The sequence below is a fragment of the Ambystoma mexicanum genome, chromosome 6q, assembly GCF_040938575.1.
Source record: "Ambystoma mexicanum isolate Mex_15411 chromosome 6q, UKY_AmexF1_1, whole genome shotgun sequence".
NCBI lineage: Eukaryota > Metazoa > Chordata > Amphibia > Caudata > Ambystomatidae > Ambystoma > Ambystoma mexicanum.
Window position 1 is genome coordinate 1,544,217,624 of NC_090937.1, and position 22,154 is coordinate 1,544,239,777.

A 22,154-nucleotide genomic window follows, 5' to 3' on the forward strand; every position below is an offset into this window, starting at 1 on the left:
GGGTTTTGGAGCTGTGGATGCTGCAGTGGGAAAAGAAGTAACGACAGAGTGTATAGTCTTACCCTCCTTGTCCTTGCAAACCAAAGAGTGTTCTTCTTTGACCCCTTTGCGCAAAAAGTCCTCTTGCCCTTTACACTGTGGAGTAGTATCGAAAAGGCCAACCTCTCCAACCCCGAGAGGTTGCTTGCAACTGCTGAGATTGGCGTATTTCTGCCCCTAGTGGCCGTGCTGCAGCCTTAGATGGCTGTAGCTTCTCGAAGCTTCAGCTTTAGATCCAAAATGCTGATAACCATCAAACGGCATGTCCAAAACCCTTGCCTGGACATCAGGAGCAAACCCTGACATGCACAACCACGCAATGTTAGGGAGAATTCTCTGTTTAGGCTGAATTTCCTAACCTAGTGAGTCCCCCAGCAGCTTTGCTGGATTTTTGGGGTTTATTTTTTTCTCCTGCCAAGAGTGAGACTCTTTTACCCTCACTCTTGGACATGATTTGAGTGTGTTTCTTTGAATCTAGATGTGTTTAATGGGCTATGGGGTCTTTTACTCCATAGGGCTACATGTGTTTTTGTGATGTGTGTTACACAGCACCCTCAGTGCAGTAACACAGGGGTGTCATAGTGACCCCCCAGTATAGACTCCATACCCTGGGACTGACTACTGTCTCCCAGGGCATGTAAAGTCATCACTGACTTTACTAGTCTTAAATTCTGAACAGAACCAGTACAAACCATCATATTGTGGACGTACTGGCTGGGGCAATTCAATTGCCCCAGGGTCTGTTAGTCGAGGGGGCACGTCTCCGTCCCCCCTGATCGAGTTTTGGCTGGTGGCAGTGGATACTACTTTTTATATTCAACCGCGAATATTTTCCTATGGGATTCCCCATTGTTTTAGGCTACTATCTTTATTTAATTATTTACGGTAGCCTTGAACATACCGCCGGTTTATTTAATTAATATTAATTCTCCGGTTGGTATTTTTTGCCAAAACTTGATTCTAAAATGGCGTTTGTGTTCTCTTCTGTGACTCCAACCCAAGTTGAGCCCTTTGTTCCACTTTTTGGCGGGCTTCTCCACAGAAGCCCTCCAAAGTGGTGCCACTCTGTCTGGGGTACTTAGGAGGGGTGGAGGGGGATTTAGGCACCCTGGACTGAGTTGCCTAGGCAACTCAAGTCGCACTCCATCCTGATTGGCCCAAGTGGTGAGCCGGCCGGCTCACCACTTAGCATGTTTGAGTGACAGCTAGGCTGAGTGAATGGGGGTTTTCTGCATAAAAGCAGGGCTTTGGGGACTGGAACTTCAGAAGTCGCCACAGGACCTAAGAATCCGACGAGGGAGAAGCTGAGCCGACCTACCACCACGCCACCACCGGTGGAGCCCTGCTGGACCATCTCACCACTTTTCCCAACGACAGAGGAGATCTCCCGCCGGAGAGTCTTCTTCCTTTGACTGGTGGGGATAACCAGTTTCACCATCTTTTCGCCTTCCCGACGTACCTCGTGGCCGCCTTGCCTGTGCCAAGCACACCGGCAACCGGGATACCACGTTTTACCACGACCGCGAACAAAGGTACCACCTTTAACCGGAAAACTCTGTGGCTGGTTTCTTCCCTGGTAGTGCAACGACCTTCATCTTTCCTCCAAGTCGAGATCTTCTCTTCCCCTGGACGACGACGCAACTTGCACCCACTGCCAGGAACAACTGCCCCCGCTGGAGGATCCTTCCCACTTAAGGTACCGTGTCCCGCCTGGCTTCCCTTGCTACCGACTGTACGGGGTAGATTTAGCCCCCGGCTTTCAAACCTGGGTTAGCCTAGGACACCCTGGCTAAACTTTCCTAAGCCTCTCAACTCTTTTTGAACCCTCTGCAAGACTTTCTAAGCCTAGTGTAACTGTGTGATCTTGGGCGCATTTGTGCTCTGCTCTCTCTAAGAGTGGGCCCAGCCTTTGGACTTTGGCTCACCAGTGACTTTTGCTCTTCTGCCTTGCTAACAGTGTTCCTGAACCTTAGAGTGGTGTACTTTTTCCCTCCATTTCTCACAAACTTATTGGAGTGCCAGCTAGTTAAGTGCTCACCTCTGTAGGAAAATAAGTGGTGTTTTACTGTGACTTATCTGATAAGGAAAAAGGGGTGTATATATTACAATAGTAACAGTGTTTAGAATATTTTACAACAAGAGTGCTGGAGTGTTTCCTACAGTGTGTTTTTAAATAAATAATTATATACTTTGATACCAAAGTGTCTGAAGTGCCTATTGTGTATACTTTGCATACTGCCTAACTCTTCTTGAGAGAAGTCTGACTGCTCAGCCACAGCTACCAGGTAAATCTGGGTGGTACAGACGGCTACCAAGTGGGTTTACTGCTAACACCTGTAGTCCTAAATCTTTTGCAGTTTTCCCTAAGGGAACTGCACAGGTTTCTGCCTAACACGCAAATCTCGTAGTGACGGTACTCGCCAACATGGCTCGACATACACAGTCAGATGAATCCAAGCCAGACTGGAGAGACTGACACATGGCATCCTTTCCGTCTTGTACAGGACCTAAGAAGCCTTCTCTCTCTCCTCCGCTTCGGGGATATGCTCCGTTGCCAATGCCGCCACACCCATAAGGTGTGTGTATACTTGCGAGAGCACAAGTTACGTTGATTGCCTTCAGGCAGGTATGCAGAGAACACCCTATTCCCTAAGGAGAGCAAGAGTTACAGGTAAGGAACTTAAACCTTCTCCAGCATGGGGCTGGCATGGATTCACATGCTCATGAATAACCATTACATAGCAGTACATATACACAACCATGGGAGGTGGCAAGGTCACAGAAGCAATAAACACTCAACGCTTGGAACAGACTCACCTCAAGTGAACAGTTTGCATAGCACTGCTTGGCCGACCAGGGACTCCTCCCTGGAATCCCTGTCGATGCAGTAGAACCTCGTGAACGTCCACTTAGCAGCCCTGCAGATGTCGAATAGGTGCAGACCAGAGAGAAACGCTGTTGTTGCTGCAATATCTCTGGTGCTATGGGCTCTCGACTGGCGGCCATCCCGGAAGTTAGCCTGTTAGCCAGCCGATGAAAATGCATGATACAGCCTGAGAGCCACCTGGCGATGGAAGCCTTTGACAAGGCCTTACCGTGAATAACAGGTCCAAAACTGAGAAGTCTTCCAAAAACTCAAAAACTTCAAGGCACGAGCAACTTCAGGCGAATGCAACACGCTCTCCGCTGGCAACTATGGATTCGGGAAGAAGACCAGCAACACAAAAGCTCTTTGAGGTGGTACTCTGACAGCACTTTCGGCATAAAGGTGGGGTGTGTACGCAGTACCGCCCTTGTAGCATGGAAGAGTACCTACAGTTGTTTGCATGACAGGACCTGGCTCTCTCCGACCCGTCTGGCCGAGCTGATCAACACGAGGAAAGCCGACTGCCACGAGAGGAACTTCAGAGGGGTCAGATGCATCGATTCAAACGGTGCCCCCATAATTATAAAGATATAATAATTGGTTATTTATAATGCGCGTAATACCCAGAAGATTCTAAGTGCACGCCCGGGGATCCTACCTGTGTTGATTCAGGTCGTCTTGCTTTAAAGGTGAGCGCATTGCCTCTGAGCTATCCTCCCGAGAATAAACCATGTGTTTAGTCAATACCATATTGAGTTCCGAAACTGAGCCGGGGGCCTTCACCAGCGGAATAGTCCTAAAGACTGCCCAGATGAACTCCTTGACAAGTCTGTGCGACCACAGGGAAGGCCAACCCAGTGTCCTGCTGTAACGGGATATGGCAGCCAAGTGCACCTTGATAGAGGTGTGAGCCAGTCCAGCCTTGGCCAAGGAAAGCAGATATGGCAGGAGCTGCAGGGCTGTGACACGCAGGGGAGTGATCTTCTGAATCCGGCACCATACGGAGAATCGCTTTCACTTATAGCTGTAGCACTTTAACGTTGAAGAGGCTCTGGCTTTTGCCAGGATGTCCTTACATTCCAGTGGCAAAGAAAAAAAGTCCAAATACTAGGGCTGCAGGAGCCAGGGCCTGAGGTTCAGCGGCGCCGGGGCGTAGTGTAGAATCGCTCCTCCTCTGGAGAGAAGATCAGGAAGTAGTGACAGCCTGATGGATGGTGCCGTCGACAGAGGTAGCAGGTCCGAATATCAGCCTGCAATGACACTGAGTGCAATGATCACGTGTTGCAGGAGCGGGAATGGAGGAAAGGCGTATAGAAAGAGTACCCCCCACAGGAACGAGAAAGAATCCCCAATGCTTTTCGACTGAGGGAACCTGCTGGCAAACCTCTGAGACTTGGAGTTTGTCGCCGTAGCAAAGAGGTCGATCTGGGGTTGACCCCATTCGTGGAACAGAAGATCCACTTGGTCCTGGCGAAGCTCCCACTCGTGGCAGGAACATAGCTACCTGCTGAGGGAGTCTGCAATGGTGTTCTTGGCACCTGCTAGGTGAAAAGGGACGAGAAGCATGTCCTAACAAATGGCCCAGTGCCTCAGTTCCTGGGCCTCCTTGGAAAGAGCCGGAGAGTGAGAGCCGGCCTGCTTCTGGATCTAGAACATGGTGGTGGTGTGATGAATGAAAGGACAACCACCGATGTTGCTGTTGGGTATGCAGCAAACTTGATGTCTGTGTCCATCTTGATAATCTGCAGGGATTCATCGACGGTCTTGCCAAAGAGGTTCTCTCCATCAAATGGCATCGATGCACAGTTCTGCATGTCGTGTCCTCCACCAAGACAGTACAGACAAATGCAGTGGGGATCGGAAACTGACATTTGAGCCCTGCAGTAGACGCAGTTAGAACCCGGAGGATTTTGTCAGATTTGGCATATCGTAAATTAGGTTCTTTTGAAATTACCTCATCAACGGATGAGGTCATTTCAAAAGAAGCAGGGTTTCCAAAGGTAAGGGGATTATGTGGAAAAAGGAAACTATGGTCATGGGGGCGGTGCCTATATATATACTAGCCCCAACATCAGGTCCAGCGCAGGACCGACACAGCAACGCAGCACCCCCGAGCAGGAGAAAAGTTTGCCAAGAGCAGCTACGATGGGAGATAGATATCAAAGATGAGTAATCTGTGGGAGGATGCAATCAATCAATCACAAAGCCAGGACTCAAACTGGAATATTAAACACATCCAAATATAAGCTTCAACATGAGCATATTATTAATTTATTTGGAGGAGCCATATACATTGCCAAAAAGTCTCACAATCTTTTACCTTTGCAATTCATCATAAAACGTGTCTTTTCCAAGGGGCGATCAAACCATAAACATATTTGATCCATTTGTGGAAGTACGGATCCAGCAACAAATTTTCCATTGCACCTGAAAAAGAATAAAAAAAAACAAGTTTCTGTCAAGTAATGTTAAAGTACAGAAACAAGATCTTAGCATTGACACATGCTACACTCTAAAATGTTAACTGGTTTGGAGCAGGTTCATGGAATAGGCACCAAAGTTCTTTAAAACGGTAGTATGAATGGTTAATAATCACCATTTATAAGTTTAGTAGCTGTTCCCAGCGTAACATACGCCGTTCTAGCATATCTTCAAGGTCAATATCGGTCGGTAATTCATAAGGTCACTTCTGTCCCCCTTCTTAAATATCAGAATTACCACTGATCGCTTACAGGAAGTGGGCATAGGTCCCTGTGACTTATTAATGGTCTTTGAAAAGGCTAAACAGATGAAATGGAATGAGAGGTATGCACAGTATAAAAAAAGTATCTAAGTTCCATCGATTACACAGGCCTCTATGATGTGTCTTTTGTAGACGCGTAATTGTCAATCCTGTTCATTGCAGAGTCCCTGTGATGGCATATTATTGTGTAGTAGCATAATTACAGCACCTACTTTCAGTTATGGCTCGTGAGGAGGCATTCGCCCGACAGAGTTTCGCTCTTTAGAGACTGAAATGTTCAGCTGATAATTAACTGTTAATTGACACTAGAACCGCTGTGCTCTTTGTGAAAAGGACTGAGGGTGGAAAGAAGTAACTTTCAAATGTTTGCGATAGTGGAAGGTGAAGGTGACCATGAAGAATCATGCTCATTCTGTTTGTTGACATAATAGCTGTTGTTGAAGTGGGTGCATTTGCCATTTGGACAGCAGAGGAGAACCTAACTGATAAATTGCATCAGCTGAGTACAGAAACAAACACAAGCATTGAGCATCCTGGTAACAAAAATAAACATTGATAGAGCCACCTTTGTTTTGGATTACAATACCACCAAGAAAAGAATAACATATGAACAAAGTCCATTAGAACTCCAAAATACCACAGGCACAAATGTTGAGAAGAATGTCTTTACTAATATTTTCGTATGATTGTGGTTAAACCATCTTCTTACTCAGGAGCTTTCTTCTGGTGAACATAGATGATATGGCATATTAAATTGTTTATGTAAATCCATGAGAGATGTGTAAGGTGGACTCAATGGCGGCTCTTGCTATAGCACTAGCCTATTGATATTTAACAGTATGTTACCTAATGTAATATGACTGTTTATCATCAGTAACAAAATATACCCTGGAAAACACTACTGAGGGATAAAGTGCCTAACTGGTTTAAAACTAAAAACACTGTTCACCACGACTCCCTCCTAGTAGTACCTTAGTGTGAGCAAGGATGGGAGGAAGTTTGAGGGGCTGAAGAGGAGGCTGGAGAGCAGGATTGGTATACGAGAGACGGAGAAATTAGTTACTGTTAATGTTCTTTTTATGGATTGTTCTCCCGCAGATTCATCAGATAGTTATCCCTTCGAGAGTCAGTTACTCGGAAAATTCGACCGGGGGCATAGTGGACCTCGACTCGGCCGTCGATGCACCTTGACTCGATGCAGCGGTCGACTCCAGAATTGACGTTGGTTGTCGTACATATAGTATGTCACTGTGCCCCCGTACCTCAGTTCCCCATCCTTTCCCGCCCCCGAGATCTGCTACTGCAGTGGAAGATTGAAAAGGATTGGTCAAAACAGCCAGAACAGTCATTAAAAAGAAAACTTGTGGAACAGGACTGCAATATGTTGCTGATAATGAATGACAAAAAGCCAAATGATTAAGTTATAATCTCCTTTTCTCACAAGATAAGGTCGGTCAACCAGGAAGACCGGCACTTTCATAGCGGCGCTGGATGGGAGGGTGATGAGGAATCTGTGGGAGAAGAACCCAGAGAAATTATAAGTTACTCTCTGTACTGACTAACATACTCTTAGTCCATAGACCCCTTTCCTCCATAATGTATGGGCGTCCCTTTCAAGGGATGGGAGACCACCTTTTTCACCAGAAAAAAACATCTTCCCCTTTAAATTTAGAGGCGCACAGGGGTGCGGCCCAGGGAACATGCGCTGCCCTGACTCTGCCCTCCGGTGCCACTCCTCAGTCCCCATTGACGCGTCGACAATAGATTTAACATTGCCTAATGACACCAGTATTATTAGGGGGGAGGTTGGTGGGACGTAAGGAGGAAAGGGGACTATGAACTAAGAGTGTGTTAGTCAATCCGGAGAGTAACTTATAATTACTCTTACGTCCCATCCCCTTGGCTCCCTACTGTATGGGCGATTACAAATGATTGTAGCCCCAGGGTGGAGAGGAGACCCTCCTTAACCAAATAGGTTCCTGAGAACCGCCAGTCCGAAAGCCGCATCAGGTCTAGAGCTGGCATCCAAACAACAATGCTTGCAGAAAGCAGAGGGAGAGGCCCAAGTGGCCGCCCTGCTTATGACTTGCCAAGGGACATGGTGCTGGAATGCGATGGCTGTTGCCTTGGCCCTGACTGCGTGGTCATACATGTTGGCCAGGAGCGGCTTGTGCTGGCCCACGTACGCTTTTTTGATAGCAGAGACCATCCAGCGGGATATGGAATTCTTAGAGACCTGATAGCCAAGTCTTGAGACTCTGAAAGTGCCAATCAGGGCGTCCGATTTGCCGAAGCCCTGGGTCCTGTCCAAGTAGAATTTCAGGGCACGCCTGACATCCAGGCAGTGCAGCACTCTGTGCTTCATCCTTGGGATTGAGGAAAAACGTTGGAAGGACTAGTTCCTCGTTCAAGTGGAAAGCAGACGGAACCTTGGGCAGAAATCCTGGATGCGTCCGCAGGACTACCATGTCCTTGTGAAATGTGGTATATGGCTCTGCGGCGACCAGCACATGGATCTCGCTGACTCTACGAGCCGAGGTAAGGCTGCCTAGTACGGACATCTTGATGGTGACCAGCCTGATGTCCACGGACGCCATTGGTTGAACGGTTTGTGCACCAGTGCGCTCAAGACTATTTTAAGGTCCCACACCTGGCGCGGACTCTTGACGGGCGGGTAGAGCCTTGCAAGACCCGTCAGAGGTTTCTTGACGATAGGGTTGGAGGAGGAGAAAATGCCCTCTTCCGAGTTCTTGTAAGCCCCAATGGCTGCAAAGTAGGTGCGGCAGGTTTCCACCTGCACGCCTGAACGAGCGAGGTGAGCCGAATAGGAGAGCACATCGTCCAAAGTGCACACCAAGGGGTCGATTCCCTTGGAGTCTGCCCAGTGGCAGAATCTGGTCCATTTGCTTTGTACTGGGCCCTGGTAGCTTTGCTCCCGACGCCCTGTATGATCTCCAGATTGGCCTGTGAGAGGGTACGGCGCCGAAGCCTTACCTGCTCAGACACCAGCTGTGAGGAGATGTTGGTGCCACCATGCCGAGGTCACTTCTCTGCTGAGGAAGTGGGTGGTGGCCCTCTTGATGGCTGAGATTTTGTCCTCCGACAGAAATACCTTCTCGGAGCACGTGTCCCAGATGAGGCTCAGGAATGTCACAGTCTGCGTAGGGTGCAGCTGTGACTTCCTGAGATTGAGCGAGAAGCCCATATCGTGCAGTGTGTTCATAAGGGCATGGGAAGAGTGGTGAACCGCTTCCGGAGATGTAGCCCTGACGAGCCAGTCATCGAGGTATGTGTAGATGTGGAGGCCCTGCGCTCTGAGGAGGGCCGCCACTGCATTCATGAGTCTGGTGCAGACCCTGAGTTGAGGCCAAAAGGAAGGACCTTGTATTGAAAATGGTAGCCCATGATCCTGAACCATAGGAAAGAACGATGGGGCTGACAAATCAGGACATGTAGGTATGCTTCCTTCAGATCCAGGGAGCACATCCAGTCTCCCTTGTCCAATGACTACGCTATAAAAGCTGGCGTAACCATCTTGAATTTTTGCAGGGGTAAGGAGAGGTTGAGGACGGAAAGGTCCAGCACAACTCTCAGGCCCGCCTGGTTCTTCTGAATGGCGAAAAATCCTGGAATAAAAGCCAAAGCCTCGCTGGGAGGCTGGGACTTCCCCCACTGCCTGGCTCTCTACGAGCGACCGGATCTCTGCCAAAAGAGTTGCTGTCCCAACCTGTGGGAGTGGAGGGGAGGAGGGAGGAGAGGCTGGGATATGAAGGCGGCGGTACCCCGTGGATACGACAGATAGGATCCAGGGGTCCCCAAAATTCTGGCGCCAGAAATGTGCGTGGATAGCAAGCCTGCCTCCCACCGGAGACACGTGGACCCAAAGGGACATGTCATGCCTTCTTTCCCTCAGAGGCTGTCGCTGAGGAGGGGGGACAGGAAAAAGTCCTTACCCCACCCCCTTTTGTTGCTTGCGCCGGCTCTGAGACGGTGAGTGGTCCAGCTGCCTGGATCTGTGTTCCTGGAACCTGCGGAACCCTCCATATGTTCGACCCCTCTATGAGCGCTGCTGAGATTTGGTGTAATATTTGGGCCTTATCTTTGTAAGGATGGATAAAGACTTAGCTGTTTGTGAGCTGTTTTTTTTTTGTCCAGCTCTTCGTCCGTAGAGGAGTGGAAGAGGTCTTCCTCCCCCTCAAACGGTAGCTCTAGTATGCGTTCCACGACATCCAGGTTGAATTTTGTTGCAGGGAGCCAGGCTCTTCTTCTCATGTCCGTGGCAATACAGATGGCACGGCCTGAGGCATCTATATGAGCCACTGTGGATTCCATGAGGTCATGCGTCACTAGCTTGGCTTCAGCTAGCCCTGCCTTAAAGCGTGATTGGGTCTGGGTGGGGAGCCTCCAAAATCTTCTCCTCCTTGTCTAGCAGCGCCGCAGAGGAAGAGGCTGAGTACGACTGGGGCTTGGAATATAGTGATGCCGCAGCGATCACTGAAGAGTGTGGTTGAGGATGGGCCGAAAGCAAGAGTGTATCCCCCCTCCACTTGTCTGTACTTGGCGTCCAGGCATCTATTGACCGGCTGGGCCGAGTGGGGTTTGAGCCAGCCCTTCTTGGCCAGGGAGACTACATCGGTCTGCTAAGTAATCCCAGATTCGGCAAAGGGGCGTCGCGTGAGGACTTTGACCAGGACCCCCTCTGCCGGCTGCTCGACCTCAGGTTGGGGGAGGCCCAGGTACTCCGCCAGACCAGCAAGATGTTTGTGGAAGGCCCTGGCTGAGGATTGCGTGTCAGGGTCCTCCTCCTCATCTGTATCCTGTGGATCTGGAGGATCATGTGGGGGAGGAGTGGTGGTTGGCGCCGGAGGCTGGAGGGCAGGGCCCGCGGCCGAAGGCTGAGGAGGCAGCAGAGCCTGTGGAGTCGGCTGGGGAGCCAGAGGAGGTGGCTGAGCCAGGGCCTGGGGCGTCGGGGGATGCATCTGTGGTGCCACTAGCATTGTGGGAAGGACTTCCCTAATGGCGTCTTTGATGATAATCCCCATCTGAGGTGACTTCATGAGGCTGAGGAACTTCTCGAAAGAGCATCTCCTCACTGGTCAAAGAGAAGGCAGGGGGATCCGACGTGGTAGCTGGGAGGTGCTGGAGTCGCTGCGTACCATGTCCGTATGGATGCAGTGGAAAACTGCCCTGTGCATAAGAAGGATAGACTGTAGGCCACGTACCTGGATGAGGCCAGTCACACCTTGACACTCGTTCTTCACCGAATTCCTGGAATGGCGGACGGTGCCTCTCTCTGGCGTGGCAGCCATTTTGTCGAGCTGCCTGCCACGTGCCTGCGACATGTTACTCGGCCCGCTGGGACCAGCCTCCTCCAAGACTCTTGCGTGTGGATCACGAGGCCTACCCTGCTCCTCGGGCCTAGGCCCAGTAGGTGTGACACCCTCGACCCGGGGGTCGGTAGAGCTGCATTTAGGTGCCCCCTCTGACGTATTGCCGGTATTAGGGCATAGACCCTTGGCCATGGTGCCGGTAAAAGGGCGGAGCCCCTCGGGTGGAGACCTGGTAAAAGAACCTTTCGTTCCCTCAACACTGACCGGAAGGATCTGAGGATCCCTCGACCCGAAGGCCGGTAGTTGAAGCAGCCTCTGTGCACGTGCTGGTAGCAGGACCTGACCGGTCCCTCGCACGCGGGTGAGTCTCAGGGAATGAGTCTCCCTTGCGGGGTGCGATGTACAATATGGGCCCTACCTTGGGCCTGGTTCGATGCTTCATGAAATTCTGGAGATCATCTGGAGGCGACCTCTGGAATAGCTCCCTCCACCTGGCTAGTCTGTTCTTCAGTGCCTTCGAGGACAGCGAGTCACACGCCGAACATGATTGCCAACTGTGGTCTGGCCCAAGGCAAAGTAGTCGGAGGGCGTGGGGGTTTGAAGTTGGGAAGAGCCCGTTGCAGGATGGACACCTGCTGAGCCTTGTAGAAGTCGACATGCAAGTCGGGGAGGAGCGTGACGCCTGAGGACCGAGTACCTGAATGATAAAAAGACAAAAAAGGACAAAGAGAAGAAGTTTCCGTGTATGGAATTACATGGCCGAAACCAAAGCCAGGAGCGCTGGTGAATTTGGCCCGTTCCCGTCTATGCGAAAAAGGGGACTGAGGTGTGGCACCGGAGGGTAGAGTCAGGGCAGCGCATGCTCCCTGGGCCGCACCCCCACGTGCCTCTAAATTTAATGGGGAAGATGTTCTTTTCTGATGAAAAAGGTTCAGTCCCCCATCCCTTGGAAGGTATGCCCATACAGTATGGAGGGACGGGACGTAAGAGTAAGGACTGGCCCACACTAGCATTTTAAATGTTTGGAACAGGAATTGTTCTGTAGGCCAGTCCGAGTCTGGCGGCTCATCCATAATGGCGAGGGGACGCCCGCCCAGTGGCCCCTCATCCATTATGGAGGAGCTAAGGAGCCAGCCCAGTGAAACAGTGAGCACTCCCTCAACTGCTTTTTCCAGCTGATGGAGTGCTCCTGGGCTGGCTGAACTGTCAAAGGGAAACACTGTTTCCCTTTGACAGTTCAGTTTAGGTCCCCAGCCGCACATGCTCTCACTGAGCCATGCAAGTGCTGGGGCGTTTTGCTTCGCCAGCATTGCATAGCTCATTGGAAATGCTGGCTGTGGCACTGCATGTCTGTATGACCAAGGGGGAGCTCCTGCGCCTCCTTGCACATACAGACAGAGCAGCTTGGATCAAAGCTTTTCAGCACCCACACGCAGGCCAATGAAGAAGGTACGTTTATGTTCATTGTTTTTATTTAAACATGTGTATGGTTGCGTGTATGCTTATGTTATGAGTGAGTGTATGGTGATGGATGCTCGTGTGAATGATAGAGTGATTGCTGTATGAATGTTCAGCGCCTTGCATACACACAATCATGTTGACTGTGTTAGGCCCGGTGGGGCCCAGGGGATAGGGATGGTATCTTTTTACTGGACATCTATCATAGATGTCTAGTAAAAAATGTCATGCCTGCCCCCAGGACCCCCCAGCACCAATTGCGAACTGTTTGGCTATTTACCCATTTTTTTGTTAAAAGTATGCTCTACAATGCAACATTTTAACCCATTATTTTAAAAAAATTCACAGGGAGAAACCCCCCCGAATCCCCCTTTATTGGTTCGGGCTCCCTCACTATGCTCGCTCGCTATGGCATTTTTGGGGGAAATAGTTATGCCCCTCCACTTAAAAAAAATCACCAGCCGCCACTGGCCCTCAGACTGTGTTAGGAACGGGATGGGGGAACACAGGGACTATGGTGGGAGCACAATGGGCCGGAATAGTGGTGGGAGCAGAGTGGGGACGCCCAGGGTGTATTATGGGGTGGGGAGAGACCAGGGACTGGGTAGGAGTGGAATGAGGGAGCCCAATGACTGTGATGGGAGCAGGTGACGGCAGGCAATATATACTGTCCATTTGGCATTTCTGGGGGGTACCGACCTGCACATATTTTGCTCAGGCGGGCCCCGGCCAAAAAAGTTTAAAGACCACTGATCTATCCAGAGAATTATCCAACGGGATAAAGTCTGCTTCATTATGGGCAGGCCTTTACGGGCTAAGGAAAAAGCCACAAAGAGCTGTTCTGCTCCCCTGAAATCAGCTGTCTTGGCGATATCGTAACTGTAACCGTTCCTCCTGCTTAGAAGGATGACGAGGAGGGTAGAAGACCGGAAGGTCGATGGAATGCAACAGGTGAAATTCGGAATCAACCTTGAGGAAGAAGTCAGGCCTTACCCTGAGTGAAACTTTCTCCCGGAAAAAGTACAGGAAGGGTGGCTTACAGCATAAGGCCTGTAGTTCACTCACCCGCCTGGCGGAAGTAATACCCAACAGGAAGGCTGTTTTCAACGAGAGAAGCCGTAAATGACAAGAGTGCATAGGCTCAAAAGGAGCCGCCATCAGAAATTAAAGCACCAGATTAAGATCTCAATCTGGAATAACAAAGGGAGTTTGCGAAAAACGTACTTGCAAGACCTTATAGGAATTGTGCCATTACTGGGATTGTAAAACACTAACCTTGATCTGGGGATGTCTTGAACACAGGCAAGGCCGCTAATTATCCTTTGACTGTGGTGACCTGAAGGCATGCAGAGGCCAGCGACAGAAGAAACTCCATCACTGTAGTGGTGGAGCAAGAGACGGGGGTCAATCTCGCATTCCCTGCACCACGCCTGAAATCTTCCAAATCTGCATTCGTACAAAGATCTTCTAGATGGCCTGCGTGTAGCCAGCAACACATCAAGCACTTCCTCAGAGAGGTCCCAGTCATCAGATCTCATCCACTCAAGAGCCACGCAAGTAGGTTGAGGGATTCCGAGGTCGGAGAGAGTATCTAGCCTTCCGACGTGTTAGGAGATCCGGACGCCAAGGCAACAAGTGAGGTGGACAGATCTAAGGAGGTCGGGGTACCACATTCTCCTCGCCCAGTCCGGGGCAATAAAGATCATGGTTACTCGAAACCTCTTCAACCTCCGGAGAAGTCATGGAATGACGGGAATAGGAGGGAACGCGTAAAGGAGAGGGAAGGTCGAATCCACCAGAAACGCAACACAGAGTGCACCGTTCGCTGGGAATTCTCTCAAGCAGAAAAGTTTGCTTTTCCCGTTGGACCCTGTTGCAAACAGATCCACTGCGGAGGTACCCCATAGAGTGAAGATCTCCTCTGGGACTTCCTGGCACGCTACCCACTAGAGTGAGACCGTGCTCTGCCTGCTCAGAGCATCCACCAATGTTGTCTCTGTGCCTGCCAGATGTACTGCTGAGACAGAGATCCTGTTCTTGAGCAACCAGAACCAACGCATCATCGCCTCCATGCAGCGGGGGCGGGCTTGCACACCATCTTTGCTTGTTGAGATAGTGCATCACCAATGTGTTGTCCGTCAGGACGATAACATGCTTTCCCAGCACAGACGGGGCAAATACTTTCAGGGCTAGCCTAATAGCTTGTAACTCCAGCCTGTTGGATGTGCCACCTGGCGTCTGTCGTTGACCAGAGGACGCTCACGCATCTGTGACTACTCAGGTCTGAGGCCAAGGAGGCCAGAAGGGTTCCCCTGCCAAAAGACTGTTGCGGTCCGCCCAACAGGACAGGTCGTTGACCACTGATGTGAACACTCTGAGGAGATCCGAAAGAGTGCCGAGGTACTGAGACCACTGATACCTCAGTAAGCATTGCAGGGATCTCATGCGCAACCTGGCCTCTGGCACTAGAAAGATGCAGGAAGCCATGAAGCCTAGAAGGCAGAATAAGGAAGCCACTGGTAGAGTGGCATTGTTCAGGAACAAGTCCATCACCTGTGCCAAGCTGACTATACTCTCCTCGGGAGGGAATGCCTTCCCCACCCGGGTATCTATGACTGCGCCGATGAACTGGAGACATTGGACTGGTGTCATGTGGGACTTCTTTAAGTTTAGGGAAAAGTCCAGCCTGTGCAGCAGCGAGCAGGTGTTGTGCAGATGGGACAAGACCTACACTACAGATTTCCCTCAGACTCCGGATGTAATTCGGAACTACCACAATGAGCTTGGTGAATGTTAGGGAGAATTCTCTGTTAAGGCTAAATTCACAAACCTAGTGAGTCTCCCAGCAGCTTTGCTGGATTTCTGGGGTTTATTTTTTACTCCTGCTAAGAGTGAGACTCTTTTTCTCCCACTCTTAGACATGATTTGAGATATCCTTTGACTTTGTAATGTGTTTTATGGGCTATGGGGTCTTTTACTCCATAGGGTTTCATGTATTTTTGGTAAGTGTGTTACACAGCACCCTCAGTGCAGTAACACAGGGGTGTCATCGTGATCCCCAAACATAGACTCCATACCCTGGGACTGACTACTGTCTCCCAGGGCAAGTAAAGTCACCATTGACTTTACTAGTCTCAAATTGTGAACAGAACCAGTACTAACCATCATATTGTGGAAGTACTGGTAGGGGTAATTAGATTGACCCTGGGTCTGTTTTTCGAGGGGGCACTGTGCAATCCCCCCTCGTCGAGTTTCTAGCTGGTGGCAGTGGTTACCACGCAAAATATTCCCCCGGAATATTTCCTATGGGATTTTCCCATTCATTTTAAACGCACCACTTTTTTGGTGCAATGTTAAAGATACCGCCGGGTTATTTATTTAATATTTATTCCCCGGTTGGGTCTTTTTGCCAGGACTCGGTTTTAAAATGGCGTTTGTTTTCGCCTCTGTAGCTCCAACGCAAGTTGAGCCCTTTGTTCCACTTTTTGGCGGGCTTCTGCACAAAAGCCTCCAAAAGTGGTGCCACTCTGTCTGGGTCTACAGGATGTGTGGGAGGGGGGGTTTAGGCACCCTGGACTGAGTTGCCTCGGCAACTCAAGTCACATTCTTGTGTGATTGTCCCAGTGGTGAGCCGCCCGGCTCACCACTCAGCATGTTTGAGTGACAGCTAGGACTGATGAATGGGGGTTTTCTGCATAAAAGCAGGGCTTTGGGGACTAAGTCGCCACAGGACCAAAGAATCCGAAGAGGGAGAAGCTGAGCTGACCTGCAACGACGACACCACCGGTGCAGCCCTGCTGAACCGCCTCACCACTTCCCGACGACAGAGAAGATCTTCATCCCGGAGAGTCTTCTTCCTCCAAAATACTGGTGATAACCAGTTCCCCCTCTTTTTCGTCTTCCTGGATCGTCTCATGGTCGAATCTCACCATTTCAGGTACTGTGTCCCGCCTGGTCTCCCTTGCAACAGACTGTTCAAGGTGTCCCGTAAATCCTTGACTCTCTATCCTGGGGTGACCTGGGACCTGCTAACTAACTTTTTCTGAACTGATCCAACCCTTTTTGAACTATCTGCCAAGACTTTCTAAAGTATTATTCAACTGTGTGATCATGGACACATTCCGCCTTGCTCCCTCCAAGAGTGGGCCTGGCCTATGAACTTTCTTGCTCTAACAGTAGACTCTGCCTTTTTCTGACTTGCTGTGGTTCTTTGAAAAGTGTTGGTATTGTGCTGTCCTAATTCTACCTTTTCCCTCCCTTTTTAACTAACTTATTGGAGTGCCATCTTAGGTTAAGCGCTCACCTTTGTCTGCAAATAAGTGGTGTTTTAACTAAGACTTGTTAAATAAGTAAGCAGGGATGTATATATATTGATAGTGACTGTGTTTGAACTTGCTTGCCATAGTAGTGTTAATGTATTTTACAAGTGTGTTTTAAATAAATAATGATATACTTTTATACCCAAGCTCTGGTCAGTGTTTGCTTCTGCTACTGTATCTCTGTACCTATTTTGTACACTCTATATACTGTCTAACTCTTCTTGAGCGAAGGTAAATCTGGGTGGTACAGACTGCTACTAATTGGGTTTACTGCCAACACCTATAGTCCTAAGCCTTTTGCAGTGGTCCCTAAGGGAACTGCACAGGTTTCTGCCTAACAGTGAAGACAATTGGGGCGGAGGTAAGACCAAAGGGAAGCACCTTGAACTGATCGTGCATATCTCCTATGGTGAACAGTTAAGGAGAATTCTCATAAATGGCTGATTTCCCTTACCTAATGAGTCCCTCAGCAGCTTTGCTGGATTTCTAAGATTTATTTTTTTCACCTGGTAAGAATGTGAGCCTTTTTTCCCCACTCTTACATGTGTTTTGCTGTGTGCGTTTTCACTTTTTGTGTGATCTTGAGCACTGGAGCCTACTCCATGGCCTCATATGTTTATGTGTGTTACACAGCAACCTCAGTGCAGTGACACAGGGTTGTCTTTGAGACTTCCCACAGACTCCATTTTCTGGGGCTGACTACTGTCCCCCAGAAAAGGGTAAAGTTGCCATTAACTTTACCGTAGTCACTTTAAACCACAGACCCAGTACACCCCATCTTACATGGAGTATTGGAAAAAGTTAACTCTTATCCCTTTTTGTCTGTGCCTCTTGGAGCAGTGTTTCGCTCCCTTTACATTAAGACTTGGCTGTTGGCAGTGGTATCAACCCTAACTTTTCTACCGCGATTATCTTGTATAAACGTGGTATTGTTTTAGGCTATTACATTATCCTCAAACATAAACCCACTTGACCAAATACATTTTATTTTGGCTTGGGCTGGGTTTATTCGCCATTTCTTTTCGTTAAAGTCTTTCTCCTTTTTTTCTCCCCTCCACCTCCCCACCCCCAACTGCGCGCCAAACCAGGAATGACTCCTTTGTTTGCTGTCTTTTCGCGGGGTTCTGCACAGAAGCCCTCCTTAAGGCGCCTGAAAGTCTAGGTAGGCAGGTTCTGAGGGAGGTATCTTCGGACCCCTTCCATGGGTTCCCTTGGTAACCCAAGTCGCACTCCTGTTTGATTGGCTGAGGGGACTGTCCTTGCCAGGACAGCCACTCTGCTGTGTGATTGACAGCCAGGCTGTATGAATGGGGGAAAACTGCATAAAAAGCAGGTCTCTGGGACTGGAAAGGCAGAGTCGCCACTGGAACGAAAAAACCAACGAGGAGCTGGCAGAAGAGGACCCCTACAACAACTGAACCACCCGGTGAAGCCCTGCTGCAGGTCCAAATCTCCAGAATCGGACGACAGAGAAGAATCTCCAGGAAACTTCTTCCCTTGAGCTGGTGGGACCAACCAGTTCGCCCAAACTACAAGCCAGGACCCCTCATCTGGGCGAATTCACTGTACAGAGCTACAGTGGGCTGGATAGCCAGGAAGGTCGGACCCTGCTTGGGTTTTAAGGCGCCCACATTTTATTTGTTGCTTTGCTCTGCTGCTGGTTTCTTCCCTGGGTAGTGTAGGACCCTCCAGTCTTCCTACTTCTTGTCAGTCCGACAGTCGTTTCAGGAACCGTGAGCCTGCAGGAACTACCAGGAACGTCCGCCTCAGCTACAGCTCCCTCTCCGTTTTAAGGTACTGTGCAAATCCGGTTGTCCGTTTCGTTCAACTGCGGTGAAAGTGTTTGAAATCTTTCTCCAACCCGAGGGCTTGTCCTTCTCTTCTCTTTGAACTAACTTTTGTACCACCCAACCTCGTCCGGAAACCGTGCCACGAACTTTACCGCAAACTATTCTGAACTGTGTGATCTTGAGCAAAAGACTTTTGACCTAGTGACTTTGGCTCTAAGCCTTTTCTATCAGATTCTATCACTGTAGTTGCTCTTGCTCAATTGACCCGAGTACTTACCTGTTGGTGTGGTTCAATTTCTATTAACTTTGTCTTTCCCTCCATTTTAAATTGTTGGAGTGCCATTTTGCTCCCACTTCATTTTGTGAGCTTAACTTGTCTGGAACTTATTCGGAGTGGTGTGGTGTATTAAGAGTGTGATTTTTTTAAACTGCTTTAATAATAGTGAAATGTTATACAACTGAAGAGTAAAATAAATGTATATTCTTTTACTTGAAAACCTTGAGTCAGTGTTTGTTTGAATCGTAGTAATTGCTGTCCTTTGTGTAACTATTTGATACTGCTCACTTACTCTTGAGATAAGTCTGGCTGCTACCACTTTTACTGTCTAGTATAGGCTTGTACCAAAGGTGAATTTGGACTGTCACTTGTAGTCTTAATTGTGTGTGGTGTTCCCAAAGGGTACTGCATATGATTCTGCCTAACAGAGTGGTCTTCTCGGAGTGAGGGTGGTAGAGAGTTCCATAGCTGGGCTGCTGTGAGAGGAAAGCTTCTGCCTCCAACCTTAGATCATTTGAATCTAGGAATGGAAAGGCAGTTAGAGTTAACTAGTCTGGATGGTCTGGAGGATGTCCGTCTGTGGAATCTCTCAGAGAGGTAGCTGGGAGCAGCATTATTCAAAGATTTATGAATGAGCGACGCTGTTTTTAACTGGATTTTCTCATTAGTCGAAAGCCAGTTGTTTTATTGCCTAATCTCAGATATATGATCTCTTCTAGCTACTCCAAGGGCCGCTCTAAGGGCGTTGTTTTGGAGAGTTTGGATTCTCCTAATTACAGATTTGTTTGAACCTATGTAAGGGGCGTTGCAGTAATCAAACCTGGACAGAATGAGGGCTCTGGCCAGGATGATACAGCTATTGTTGGGAGAGAAAGGGTTTGCCAGTTCTAATGAGCATTGTGCGCTTAGCTGATGGGAAATCAGGAGAAAGCGGCACTGCACATGCATGATACGCGGGAGCTCTGAAAATTATGAGGGTGCTCGCAGGGGCTTACCTTGGGTGATTTGGCCGCCTGAGTGCACCGGCTCCAGCCAGGTGCTCCTCATCGCGGGTGGGCTCCTTCCTAAGGGCCTGTGAGGGAAATGGCGACCCTCGGTGACCAGGTCTACACATAATGAACCAACAAGACCAAGAAAGTAACCAAGGCAACGACAGAGAGGTCAGCCAGGCGGAGAAGTCCCTGGGAATGGAAAACCATAAACAAGAGGCCCAGACACTCCACAAAGTGGTAGAAGAGAACATCGCTACCAGCCCAGAACCCCCCTGGTAAGAACTGCAGATGAGCCCACCAGGGATGGCGGCATGACACTAAGAGGCAACAGACAAGGACCGATGATCCGGAACACTTGGGTACAGCCGGCGCTGGGGGTCGGACTGGGAATCTACAGCAGAACCCAAGTGGGGTTTAGGACTTCCCACAAAGTTACTATACCCGAGTACATTGAGGGCATGGGGCAGAAGACTACACTGCGAGCGATCATAGGGCCTAGAGCCCTCCTCAGGGCAGTTTTGGGGGAAGGAGGAGGACGAAGGGAAGTTGGGGGTGGCCAAAAGAACAATTGGAGGTGGGAAAAGGGGAGGCAGGGACATAGAACCGGAAGGAAACATATACAACGCATGAGGGCCTGTGAGAGACATTCAGGGTACGACCCCTCCATGAAAGAATGGGACTGAAAATACTAACATAACGTCAGAGGGCTGAACTCCATACGGGGAAATATGACATAATAATGTTCCAGGAAACCCACATAAAAAGACTGTGGAAGGCAGCGTTTGAAAGGATACAATCAAATCGTCCAAGTAAATGAGCGGGAGAAAAAAGGGGGAGTTCTAATAGCATTCCACAAATCCCTCAACCCGCAAGTCCACCATGTCCAAGCGGATAAACAAGGGAGATACCTATTTTTAAACACTCATAGAGGGGTACCCCCTAAGTCTAGCAACGATCTACGCCCCACACGGGGCAGGACGGCTTCATGAAGGAGTGTCTGAATAAGCTGGAAACCTTCGCAAAGGCGGAGGTGGTGCTGGTTGGGGATTTCAATATGGCATGGGACCCCAAAGTAGACCACTCAAACACCAAGCCGACGGGGCAAGGAATGCCGTCGAGGGCCCTGAAGCAGATCATGGAGAGGATGGTGATGGAAGATACCTGGCGAAACGTCAGGGGGCGGACCCCTGTGTTTACACATTTCTCAAATGTTCATAACTCCAGATCCAGAATCGACTACATCTCGGCATCCTCAGGTCTCCTAGGAAAGATTCAACAAGCAGAGGTAGGACCAATCTCGCTCTCCGACCACGCTCCGCTGTGGGTGACAGTCCTCTAGACCCGTCGCAGAAAAAGTAAGGCATATTTCGCACTCTACCTCCTTATGATCCGGATGTAGGCAGTAGAGGCATTGTAGGTGCTTGTCTTTCACATACACATTCCGTAGCCTGCATTTGGTGCAGGGTCTGAAGAGGGACCTTCCCTCCTATTCCTATTCCGTCATGGACAGAGGGCGCAGAGTGGGCCCAAAATGGCCTTCTAGAAACTTCGATGAATCTTCGCCCTTGAGGTGCGCAGAGCTTTACCGACAGCGGGTCCCCGTTGCCGGCAGATGAGGAAATGAGCACACAGGCTCTTTGGAACAAAAATTGAACTTTTCTTGTTGAAAAACTCAAAATAAAAACATACAAATAGCTCGAAAGAGCTATTCGAGGACTCCCAACACTGAAGCGTGCAGTTAAAATCTGAAGATAGCTGCCAGAGGCGGGATTTAGGGAGAGGACTGTCATTGGAACACTCTTCCCCTCCCCATCAAAAATGAGCAAACGTTCTCAGGCTTCAAGAAATCTCTGAAAACGTGGCTATTTAACCAAGACTAAAATCCCCTTCCATGCTCCAGGAAATATCACTGTACTTAAGCCCTGCATTTAAAGTTGTCATGTATGATTATTTTGTATTCTCATGTACTGCGCCCGATTGGCAATTTCCAAGTAATGTTTTTAACCAAGCTGTCTGTAACATCGCCGTGGTACCTAAGGGTTTGGGCGAGTAACAAATGCAATAAAATAAAATAAAAATAAAATAAAAATTGGATTGGGGCAGTATGACCCAGAAGGCAGTGATTGGTTTAGAGTGAAGGAGAACTGGAGGTATGAGCGACTGGCTCTATCGCCACTTTCCTAAACATGGCTTGAACCTAGTGTATGCCCTTGCAGCGTAAGTGCGTAGCTACCGTGGCCAAGCATTTTGTGAATACCATCTGAGCCGATTTCAGGCCAAAATGCAGGGCCTTGAACTGGTAGTGACAATCCTGAACTAAAAAGCACAGGAATTTCAGAC

General features: G+C 49.3%; 1 protein-coding gene across 2 annotated transcripts in view; it reads right to left on the bottom strand.

Moving 5' to 3' along the window:
* Positions 1-22,154, bottom strand: part of DNAAF9 (dynein axonemal assembly factor 9) — a 2,133,167-nt gene that overhangs the window by 254,391 nt on the left and 1,856,622 nt on the right. For both annotated transcript variants that reach the window (XM_069632250.1, XM_069632251.1), the window contains one exon: positions 5,226-5,332. In XM_069632250.1, coding sequence (XP_069488351.1) covers positions 5,226-5,332 — 107 coding nt within the window. The remainder of the gene's footprint in view (positions 1-5,225; positions 5,333-22,154) is intronic.